The sequence below is a fragment of the Podarcis gaigeae genome, assembly GCF_964106915.1.
Source record: "Podarcis gaigeae genome assembly, chromosome: 2".
Classification (NCBI taxonomy): Eukaryota; Metazoa; Chordata; class Lepidosauria; order Squamata; family Lacertidae; genus Podarcis; species Podarcis gaigeae.
Window position 1 is genome coordinate 24,101,284 of NC_139679.1, and position 11,926 is coordinate 24,113,209.

The 11,926-nt window shown below is 44.9% G+C and overlaps 1 protein-coding gene across 1 annotated transcript; it reads right to left on the reverse strand.

Moving 5' to 3' along the window:
- Positions 1–5,622: 5,622 nt before the first annotated feature.
- LOC310839252 (importin subunit alpha-1-like) lies at positions 5,623–9,123 on the reverse strand. Its single transcript, XM_083727843.1, has 4 exons — positions 8,872–9,123; positions 7,932–8,114; positions 6,967–7,116; positions 5,623–6,225 (listed from the first exon to the last, which is right to left on the reverse strand). The coding sequence occupies exons 1-4, from the start codon at positions 8,959–8,961 to the stop codon at positions 6,136–6,138; spliced, it is 513 nt and encodes a 170-aa protein (XP_083583969.1). The 5' UTR covers positions 8,962–9,123; the 3' UTR covers positions 5,623–6,135.
- Between the last annotated feature and the right edge of the window lie 2,803 nt (positions 9,124–11,926).

Sequence of the window (11,926 nt, forward strand, 5' to 3'; positions counted from 1 at the left end):
ACTGAAAGATTTTGATTGGCATGGGAGAATTTCAGTGGGATGAAGAAAAGCTAAGGAAGTTTTCTCGACCTTCTCTTTTCCAGTTCCTCGAGGCTCCCTGGGCCTACATCCATGACTTTAGGTGATCTCTCCTCAATGTAATTGCTGAACTACAACCCGGAAAGCCATTGCACAGTTCTTCACAATGCGTCTAGCTTTCCCCCCTGCAACCAAATACAGTGGTACCTTGGTTGTCAAACCATTCAAAAACCAAGGTGCGGCTTCCGATTAGCTGCAGGAGCTTCCTGCACTCAACAGGAAGCTGTGTCAGAGGTTTGGCTTCCGAAAAACATTTGCAAACCAGAACACTTACTTCCGGGTTTGTGGCGTTCGGGAGCTGATTTGTTCAGGAGCCAAGCCATTCAACAACCAAGGTACCACTGTAGTGCCTCTGTCTCCTGTAGCTGAAGTTCTACAAAATGACAACAACACAAAATCCCCACTTTGGCATGAAGCTTTCAGTGTGGAACTTTGGCCGGTCACTCACTATCCGTAGCTGAATCACCTACCTTCCTGGGCTGTTTTAAAGAAATAATGGGCGGGGGTGACGGAACGCCTTGGAAAAAAGGGCAGAATAAAGGTTCGTTTAATTCATTCAATGATACTCTCTCCTAAACATTGGTTTGCTCCTATTGAATATTGAGGCTGAGATGTCTTGCTATAAAAAGGGGGTGAAGCATGAAGATATAGGCTGAAGCATCCAGACCAGGGGTCAGCAAACTTTACCAGCAGGGGGCCGATCCACTGTCGCTTAGACCTTGTGGGGGGCCGGACTATATTTTGAAAATAAAAAAATAAAAATGAATGACTTCCTATGCCCCACAAATAACCCAGAGATGCATTTTAAATAAAAGCACACATTCTACTCATGTAAAAACACGCTGATTCCCGGACCTTCCACGGGCCGGATTTAGACAGTGATTGGGCCGGATCCGGCCCCCGGGCCTTAGTTTGCCTACCCATGATCCAGAGGGTTACCAAGAAATCCGCACAATGTCTTTACCATATAAAACCTGTCAACTTTACCTGTGCATTGGAAGGAACCCAAGGGCTTGTTCAATCCATCACTGACCACCTGACTGTAATCCTGGGAAGATGGACACACATCAAGCAAGCTGCTTAGGAGGTGCAGGGTCATTCCTCGTCTAGATGTAATGCTCACAATACAGGGTAAAGCATACTGCTGGGAAAAGTCCAAGCTTACTAAAGCTGGGTTGAAAGTCAGGGCATACTGCCCTCTCATGGCCTTCTTCCGTACTACAGTCAGAAATCAGGGTACTGAAATGGTCTCCACATTAACAGTGAAAATATTGTCATAGACCTCCATGGTGCTGTCTGGAGGGCAGAAATCAGAGACCCCAAGATCCTCTGCACAGGTGCAAAATATATCATACCAGGATCCTGTTCTACTTCCTTAAAAACATTGTACTGTTTTCATAATCTCTCCCTCTGCAATGCCTGCAATATCGTTTTCTTTAACTTGTTTGCTGTACAGTAGAAATACGGTTTTCAAACTTCTGAAATGTTAAAAAAATTGAGAATCGAACGGCTGTCAACAAGATCAATGGGGAAAATTGAGAAAAGTGCCTCAGAAGCCGTTCGAGGTGCCGAGGTGCATTCACTTCTGGGTTTTTGGTGTTCAGCTTCTGAAATGTTTAATAATAATAATAATAATAATAATAATAATAATAATAATAATAATAATAATAATTATTTATACCCCGCCCATCTGGCTGAGTTTCCCCAGCCACTCTGGGCGGCTCCCAATCAGTGTTAAAAACAGTACAGCATTACATATTAAAAACTTCCCTGAACAGGGCTGCCTTAAGATGTCTTCTGAATGTCAGGTAATTCTTTATCTCTTTGACATCTGACGGGAGGGTGTTCCACAGGGCGGGCACCACTACCGAGAAGGCCCTCTGTCTGGTTCCCTGTAGCCTCACTTCTCACAATGAGGGAACCGCCAGAAGGCCCTCAGCGCTGGATCTCAGTGTCCGGGCTGAACGATGGGGGTGGAGACGCTCCTTCAGGTATACAGGACCGAGGCCGTTTAGGGCTTTAAAGGTCAGCACCAACACTTTTGAATCGTGCTTGGAAACGTACTGGGAGCCAGTGCAGATCTCTCAGAACCAGTGTTATGTGGTCCCGGCGGCCACTCCCAGTCACCAGTCTAGCTGCTGCATTCTGGATTAATTGCAGTTTCCGGGTCACCTTCAAGGGTTTGGCTTCTGAGACGCTCAAAAACCGAGGTTTGACTATACTAGAAATATTGTTTCTTGTTCTCTGTACTCATAAGCGCTTTCCATCCTTTTCACACTTGTTTATCTCCCTGCTAAAGATGCAGACAGATGTACCCTATTCTGCTCGGGTCATAAGTTGCCACAGCATATATTTAAAGCATTCGCATACCATTTTTTAAAGTATTGGATTTCACCCCGGTATTTGCTGGTTGAAAGATACCGCTTCTGGCAACCTGGAAATCATCTTTGAGGGTGCGTGTTCTTAAAAACAAATTCAATTGCAGTCCACACAATTGTTTCAAATGCATTGGGGGTTGTGACTAGAACATAGGGGTGTCTGTGCGCCTACAATGATGGCCCATCTCCCCAAGTTCATTACCGGTCAGAGATAAATGAGCCGAGGCAGAAATCCAGTGAAAGCAAGGCTGGTTTTCATTCTCTGTTGCAACAGAGTCCTCCTATCCACTTGTCAGGAGGTGAACGACCCGGAAGAAAGTAGAACTCCTCTTAAAGGTTCGCATTTTGGCCTGGATTTTCCAGTCATGTTTTTCTTATTACCATTGTATGGAATAAAAGGTAAAGGGACCCCTGACCATTAGGTCCAGTCGCTGACGACTCTGGGGTTGCGCGCTCATCTCGCTCTATAGGCCGAGGGAGCCGGCGTTTGTCCGCAGACAGCTTCCGGGTCATGTGGACAGCATGACTAAGCCGCTTCTGGCAAACCAGAGCAGTGTACGGAAACGCCATTTACCTTCCCGCTGGAGCAGTACCTATTTATCTACTTGCACTTTGACGTGCTTTTGAACTGCTAGGTTGGCAGGAGCAGGGACCGAGCAATGGGAGCTCACCCCGTCGCGGGGATTCGAACTGCCAACCTTCTGATCGGCAAGTCCTAGGCTCTGCGGTTTAGAGCTAAACATGTTTTTTCAAGGTCTCATAATTTTGTGAAGTCTTGCTATTACTCAGCTTCTTCACATTTTATAATGTGAGACTTAAGTAGCGTTCAATACTTGCCAAGCCAATCTTGTAGCAAGGGAGAACTTCCTTTAGAAAGAAGAGCATTACAAGGTTGCTGTCTGCCTCAGAGGCAGCAGCCTCAGAGTACTTCTCTCTGCCCCGCACCCCTTTAACAAAAAGGAGAGCAATAATACATTCCAACGTTCTGGCTTTTTATTCTCTAGGGCAAGCAACTATTCAGAGTATTTCCTGGACAGCTGATGCCTGTTCGAAGCCTGATTCAAGCATTTTGCAACACTTCCCTACCATCCAGACACTGCAAAAAGAAAAATGGAAGACTATAATTTTAGTAAGTTGAGAGAAACCCAACTAATCTTTCGGCGGTGGCGGCAGGGATTACACAGGATTGACAACACTCTAATAGTCAAGATCAGGCACTAGGCAGGAAATACAGTGGTACCTCGGGTTAAGTACTTAATTCGTTCTGAAGGTCTGTTCTTAACCTGAAACTGTTCTTAACCTGAAGCACCACTTTAGCTAATGGGGCCTCCTGCTGCCGCTGGAGCACGATTTCTGTTCTCATCCTGAAGCAAAGTTCTTAACCCGAGGTAATATTTCTGGGTTAGCGGAGTCTGTAACCTGAAGTGTATGTAACCTGAGGTACCACTGTATATTGAACTTGATTGTCTAATGAAGAATTATAGATCCAGGCTAACACTCTGGAAGTGATCCCCACAGCTCACAGCTATATCACAAACTCTGAAGCTCTGCTGGGTTTAACAAGAGGTTGACTGTTGACTAAAGGATAGAGCCTCACAGGATATAAACAGCCATTATATTAAAAACACAAGCACAACAGATTTATCCCCCAAAAGCTCATTTCCACCCAGGAAATTCCTTCAATCAATGAAGCCCTTCAACTAATTCATTGTGCTAGCAGAAGCCAGTGCCAGTCCCACTAGAACAGCACAGAGTGCTTTCCCCAGTTTCCATCCATGTTGATCTGTGAAGATTAGCCAGTACCCATTTCACATTTAAAGGGTTTTTTCCAGAGAAGCCAGCAGATGGCCATTTCAGCTTCGGGAAAAGGCAAGGTGCCGAAGTTACTTGCCTTTAACCAGCGTTTGAAACTCCCATTGTTCTAGGCGCATTTTGCAACAGGGAACTTCATTAAGGTGAGCAAATTCAGAGCTCTGGGTGTGCGTCTAAGATTTCTGATTAAAAACTGCAGAGTGGAAGAAAAGGAGGACCTTTTTCTGCCTCCTCACTTCCAGATACTCTCTAAAGACTGGAGATGAATATTAGGACGGTGGGGCAGGGGAGGGACTAGACCATGTGAAACATGAACATAATATTTTAGCTGCAGTTCATTCATTTTCAGCTTTGCATTCTTGCTATAAAAAAGCACACTTAGACATTGCATTGTTGGGCCCACAACCTATGTTTAAGTTGCCATTTAGCTCCTAGCTTTCATATCTCCATTTCTAGCACTGCCTGTAGCTGTAGCTCAAGTAGCTTTAAAAAGGTAAAGGGACCCCTGACCGTAAGGTCCAGTCGTGGCCAACTCTGGGGTTGCGGCACTCATCTCGCTTTATTGGCCGAGGGAGCCGGCGTACAGCTTCCGGGTCATGTGGCCAGCATGACTAAGCCGCTTTCTGGCTAACCAGAGCAGCGCACGGAAATGCCATTTACCTTCCTACCAGAGCGGTACCTATTTATCTACTTGCACTTTGACGTGCTTTCGAACTGCTAGGTTGGCAGGAGCTGGGACCAAGCAACAGGAGCTCACCCCATTGCGGGGATTCGAACTGCCGACCTTCTGATCGGTAAGTCCTAGGCTCTGTGGTTTAGCCCACAGCGCCACAAATACACTTTATATTTACTATCAGAACAATGCCAGATGCTGTTCTTACCAAGGAACAGTCTTTGGGGTCACTATAGTTAAGAGGCAGATGAGAACAGGTGGAGCTAGTCAGGTAGGATCCAGCCAGCAGCAAGGCAGGGACAAAGGTGAGCCTCCTTTTCCACCAGCTATCGCTATTCTAAGTGTGTTATCTAGAACAGCATGCAACCAAACTCCTTTAACAAGCTTAGTACTGGAGACAGATGGTGACAAAAGCAAAAACGATCACTTTGCTTCTCCTAAAGAGCCTGCCCTTTGTGGGAAGAGGAGGAGTAATCCAACCATTGCATTGCTCCCTACCTCTTTACACACCCATTTTTTCATTTCAATTTTTTAAAAACCGTTTCATCATGCTTTCAAATTGTCTCTTTTGTTGCATGCTTTATTTTCCCAACTGAATTGTTACTGCGTCTTTTAATCATTGTATTTATAGTTCAACAGCTACAGGCACTATTTTGCATCTTCAAAGAAGAGTTTAACAACTTTGCTTATATGCAGATACCAGTTTATTAAGTTTGAACAAGAACTCTTTAAAAATAGTATTTGGAAGGCTTTGACCTGAAAGCCAAGGAAGCACAAACTCCATTGAGATGGCTATGTTGCCAGGATATGACTACATCCCTTGTGCTCTGTGTGCATGTGTGTTTAGCAGGCTTGGGAGGTTATCGGGAAGTCCAGATCCCACATGCTGTTTTTAAAGTCTTCCAAATACCATATGGAGCAGCCTAAATCCCAGCAAATCCTTCGCTGCTGACGGTTAGTTCAAAGAAACAGAACTGAAGAATTTACAATTATACAAAAAAACAGGTAGAGGAAGACAGCTGGCCAGTTCGCAAAGCATAAACACTCTGCCATGAACTGTTCAAGTACATTTCAGTTGTAACGAAGTGCTACTTCACATTTCACGTAAAAAAAACAAGAAAGGCAGTAAAAAGAAGATGAAGGAGACAGACAAAGACAGATTAGAGAGGTTGAATGCGGTGTCACACAGAACAGCTAGAAGTTGAACGCGTTGGAAGTGTCCTGAATCTGGAAATTGTATGCATCAGTGCTGGATTCCGGGACGACACTCTCATCTTCTCCTTCCTAAACAAGCAGAAGAAACTTTTAAGTATAATAATCAGTGTGCAGATACAACAACCAATAAGATGGCTAGAGCCAGTTAGGAGCAAAGTCAGTGTGTCCATTAGCTTCAACCTGATTTAGCGCAAGCTGGCACATACAAACCTTTTTTTAAAAAGGTGCAAGATGGCCTTTGTACATCTGGCGCGAACATTCCTCCTCTTTGCCACCCAATAGCTTTTTTTTTGCTTTTTATTTACAGTGCAACAATTTAACAACCAGCTAAAACCCTACAGTAGTAAAAGTAAAAACAGGTAAAGGACCCCAGTCTAGTCAAAGGCAACTATGGGGTTGCAGCGCTCATCTTGCTTTTCAGGCCGAGGGAGCCGGCGTTTGTCCACAGACAACTTTCCAGGTCATGTGGTCAGCATGAATAAACCGCTTCTGGCACAACAGAACATCATGATGGAAAACGGTGCACACGGAAATGCTGTTTATCTTCCCGCCACAGTGATACCTATTTAACTACTTGCACTGGCGTACTTTCGAACTGCTAGGTTGGCAGGAGAAGGGACAGAGCAACGGGAGCTCACCCGGGATTCGAACCGCCGACCTTCCAATCAGCAAGCCCAAGAGGCTCAATGGATTAGACCACAGCACCATCCGTGCACTGACAGCTATCAGAACACGCTTTAACCCCTGATCAGTATGATGGAATCTCTTATATGGTACAGCTGCCACTTGGCCAGCTCAGAGCTTGCTCACCTCTGCCGAGAAATACTTTTCAATCAGGTTTGCCGCAGACTTGTACACCTGCTCGTTTTCATGGGACTGTAGAGCTTCAATCTTATCCAAGCCACCATACTCTTCAACCATGAGGCAAAGCTTTTCGGTCTCGCCTATCTTCTCAGCTGCCTGTCAGAATAATACGTAACATTTGGTAGCACCGTTATCGATCCATCTGCAAACCCCATCCTCGATTCAAAGCCTTATAGTACAGATAACAGCAGTTATGGAAAATACTGTGTATGCCTATATGACCATAAGCAGAGGCGCTGATGCAACTTTAACCATCATGGGCTTTCTTGCTGTTACAGTTAGAAGCAATTGCCCAACACTTCAGGATACTGTTGAGGCAGTTCCTTTGAGTAGGCAAATTATTGAGATTTCACACAGGTAAAATAACTTGAGACCTGCAGCTTCTGTTAGCCAATGTTCCTTCACACTCACACACAGAGTGCTTTTTATGGGGGGGACGCAGGGGTACGCAGACCCCTAAACATTTTTGTCCATTTACTGTATTTATTTTTCACAATTTGAACTATAAAATGGTGGTTTTTATTGTGTCAAAATGAAAGTATCCCTAAACATTTTTAAAGAAAAAAGCACTGTGTGTGTGTATGTGTGTGTATAACAATTCAGAATATTCATTTAAACAACCTTAAAATATCAATGACTTACCTTCTTCTCTTTCCATGGTTCATTTTGCATAACATAAATCACTGCATATTTTACATAAACTAAACCATTCAGTATTCCATTATTACTTCCATTAAAACTTATTTACACTGTTGAATTTATCTTAATGCTGCCAACGTTTTCAAGCGTACACAACCCCCCCCCCCATATATTCAACAAACATTTTTCAATCTTCTTTAAATGATGCTCCTTCACTATTAACAGTACTGAGCATTTGGAACCGGCCCCCAGGCTTCTTTGGGTCAACTTACCGCAAAAATATTATTAATGGCATCCAGGATCACTAGGATGGTTTTGCTATCCTTAACCACCAGCAGGTTCAACAGTGGTTCCACCACACCAGCCTGAACAAGGTATATGATCTGGCCAATTGTTCCACCACTTGTGAAGTTGGTCACAGCCCACACCGCTTCTTTTTGAGATTTGAAGTCTCCCTGTTTTAATACACACAAGAGTATTATTACATAGAGCTAGCAATGATGGTCAGGAAGAAGTCAAAGGGAGGTTTGGTCACGAGATACTTCATGTTGAAAAACTCAGGAAAAAATATCTGGGGAGGTGCTTACTAAAGTCAATGAAACCGTTTATAGCTAATTGTTACAGCTTCTGTTCAGCCCTTCAAAGTGCTTTCTAATAATATTTTTTTAAAAAACCACATTGATGGTTGTGAAGAGTTGCTTGGGCTTGTTCCAGTTCATGAATGTTATTATAGTTGAATGTGTTAAATGCGGCCAATGAATGCGCTTGAGGAAAGTTTTCTTTAAAAAACGCAGTATTAAAGCAATGGTATTTTTTTATATGCTTTACTGTGTCCCAAGAGGGCCTTCCTTTTTTTTTTTACCCTAAGCCGGAGGTCAACCAACCTGGTGCCCATGAATAAAATGGTACTCTTGCAACCTTCACCTTGTGCCCATGAAGATAGAGCCCCCGCCCCCGCAGAACTTATCATTTTTCTTTCTTGAAAAATACATAGGGCTAAAAGGAAGAAGTTGAGAGAGTGATGCTCTTTCCTGTTACTTCTTTTAACCTCTGTGTGCTTTCCAAACCTCAGCCCAAATCTCTGGGATCTAACTGATCCAAACATATTGGCAACAAAAATATTGGTCTTAAAAGTTTTAAAAAGCAGTGTTCGTCTGCGGCAGAAATGACACATTGGGGGGGTGGGAATTAGGTTTAGGTTCCTTTTTTTACCTTTGTCAATATGGCAACGAGATATTGGACAAGCCCGTGGTCCACAACCTTCTGGATCTGGTCCTGCCGGCCGGCAGTGATGTTAGACATGGTCCAGGCTGCCTCTTTCTGGATGTTGTTTTTGTGGTGAGTAAGCAGGCTGGGGAAGACAGCGAGTGCTCCCGAATCTATTACAATCTGTGTCTGTTCATCAGTCCCTGTGACAATGTTTCCTATGGCTCTTAATGAAGGCGTCTGGGGGGGGGGGGAATGGTTTAAAGCCATTTGAGAAGCATATTCATAAACCACACATATTAAGCTAGCTATATCATACTATTAAAGAGAGGAATCAAAGGGTGATGCTGCCTAATCCAATGTTCACTGATAGAGGTCAGTCTCCAGCTGGCTAGGGACTCATTCACCAGCATCAGATCAACACACGATGGAGACAACCTAAATGGATCTTATTGAGTTTCATGCAGTACATAGATCTAGCTTTTAGCAGACCCTTGGCTATTATATTAAGGGTCCTATTAATTAATTAATTAATTAATTAATTAATTAATTATAGGTATTACAGCTCTTTATTTCAGTGCCTAAAACACAAACAACAAGTCGCACATTTCTGACGTGGTATCATGCAAAGCACTCAAGAAACGAGACAGCACTTTTTTTTTTAAGCGCCTTGCTCCTGCTACATTTATGCACTCCTCCTGATGAGGCACATCCTTTGGATGCATTTCGAGGCAGCGTTCTGTGAAAATGTCACCATGCAAAGGGAGGACCAGGAACTCTTCGAACTGGGCCCCAAATTGTTAAAAATGGGCATCAACCCAGAGCACGTTCACCTGCACGGATGGCTGGGCAGCCTGGAATTTTAGTCATCCATTATTGGGGAAGGGGTGTGTGTCCTGAAATATTTCTAAAGTATATTATTTTATTATTTCATATATTATTTTAAAAGTGTGAATTGCTTGCATGGAATGGGCATTGTGGCTGATCCCATGCCATACAAATTCTAAGGGCCCAATTATATACTGTAAAGTGGCCTAGGTGTGCCCAGAGGGAAAAATCAAAGGAGTCCTTTCGTGTGAGGAAAGGGACCCAAACTTGTCGCAGAGCCTTCCTCAATGTGCTTGCACCATGAATGAATGAGGTATCCATTGATGCAAGCTGTGTAGCTTGGACAACTGCCCTGCATTACAGATTTTTCCCTTTTATCCAGATTCTGGGTGCCGACTTATACTTTCCCAGTATCCAGCACGAACGCTACTCAGGAGAACTAAAGAGTGTCAGCCACCACGTTTGGCAGAGACGAAAGGGAAGTACACTTTGGCCTCTGCTACCAGTCCCATGGACTGCAAGCAAATCAAACCTCTCCATTCTGAAGGAAATCAGCCCTGAGTGCTCTGGAAGGACAGATCCTGAAGCTGAGGAAGGACAGATCCTGAAGCTGAGGTTCCAATACTTTGGCCACCTCATGAGAAGAGAAGACTCCCTGGAAAAGACCCTGATGTTGGGAAAGATCACAAGGAGAAGGGGACAACAGAGGACGAGATGGTTGGACAGTGTTCTCGAAGCTACGAACATGAGTTTGACCAAACTGGGGGAGGCAGTGGAAGACAGGAGTGCCTGGCATGCTCTGGTCCATGGGGTCACGAAGAGTCGGACACAACTAAACGACTAAACAACAACAACCAGTCGTGAGACTTAAGGCTGTAGGGAGGCTGCAATCCCTGCATCCCTGGAAGAGAGAAGACAACCTGGCTCCATTCATCAGTCACAGAAGGAACACATGTTCTTCAACTCTTGCTCTCTCCCTGTTCCTTGTGTTTTTCTGCTGTGTTTATTACGATTGTGAGCCTGGGAGGGGGCAGGGATTGTTAAAATCTTAACAGCACAAAGAAAATGCTAGTATTAAACAAAGCATGGTTTATCCCTGATGCTTATGAGCACAGGAAAAAAATTAGTTCTACCCGGTGCTAGTCAGGGGAAATTAAATTATGTGTTATTGCCCCTCCCTGCCCTGGCAGTGCAGCTGTACTTAACAGTCCCTGTAGTTTGAGGCGCATTAAAAGTGCAACCTAACCAAGTCAAAAGGTAAAGGTACCCCTGCCCGTACGGGCCAGTCTTGACAGACTCTAGGGTTGTGCTCTCATCTCACTCTAGAGGCTGGGGGCCAGTGCTGTCCACAGACACTTCCTGGTCACGTGGCCAGCGTGACGAGGCTGCTCTGGCGAACCGGCACTAGAGCAGCACACGGAAACACCGTTTACCTTCCCACTAGAAAGCGGTACCTATTTATCTACTTGCACTTAAGGGTGCTTTCGAACTGCTAGGTGGGCTGGGCAGGAGCTGGGACCGAACGACGGGAGCTCACCCCGCCGCGGGGATTCGAACCGCCGACCATGCGATCGGCAAGTCCTAGGTGCTAAGGTTTTACCCACAGCGCCACCCGCGTCCCAAGTCTAGTTGGACGTAAATCCTGCGGCATTCAATGGGGCTTACTCCCAGGGAAGTAACCTTTTAACCTTTTTTTTACTCCTAGGTAAGTGGGCTTTAGGGACGCTGGTGGCGCTGTGGGTTAAACCACAGAGCCTAGGGCTTGCCAATCATAAGGTCGGTGGTTCGAATCCCCACGACGGGGTGAGCTCCCGTTGCTCGGTCCTTGCTCCTGCCAACCTAGCAGTTCGAAAGCACGTCAAAGTGCAAATAGATAAATAGGTACAGCTCTGGCGGGAAGGTAAACGGCGTTTCCGTGCGCTGCTCTGGTTCACCAAAAGCAGCTTAGTCATGCTGGCCACATGACCCAGAAGCTGTACGCCGGCTCCCTCGGCCAATAAAGCGAGATGAGCGCCGCAAGCCCAGAGTCAGCCACGACTGGACCTAATGGTCAGGGGTCCCTTTACCTTTTAAGTAGGCTCTGGACTGCAGCTGTACTAACTGAAAAAATTCCAGGTCAAAGAATATTAGAGCAAAGATTAAAATTAAAAAGGACGCATTCCTAGGGAACAATGTGCTGTCTGTGCTGAAGATAGCTGCTTGTGATTAAAAACAATGATCTAGTCAGATCAGC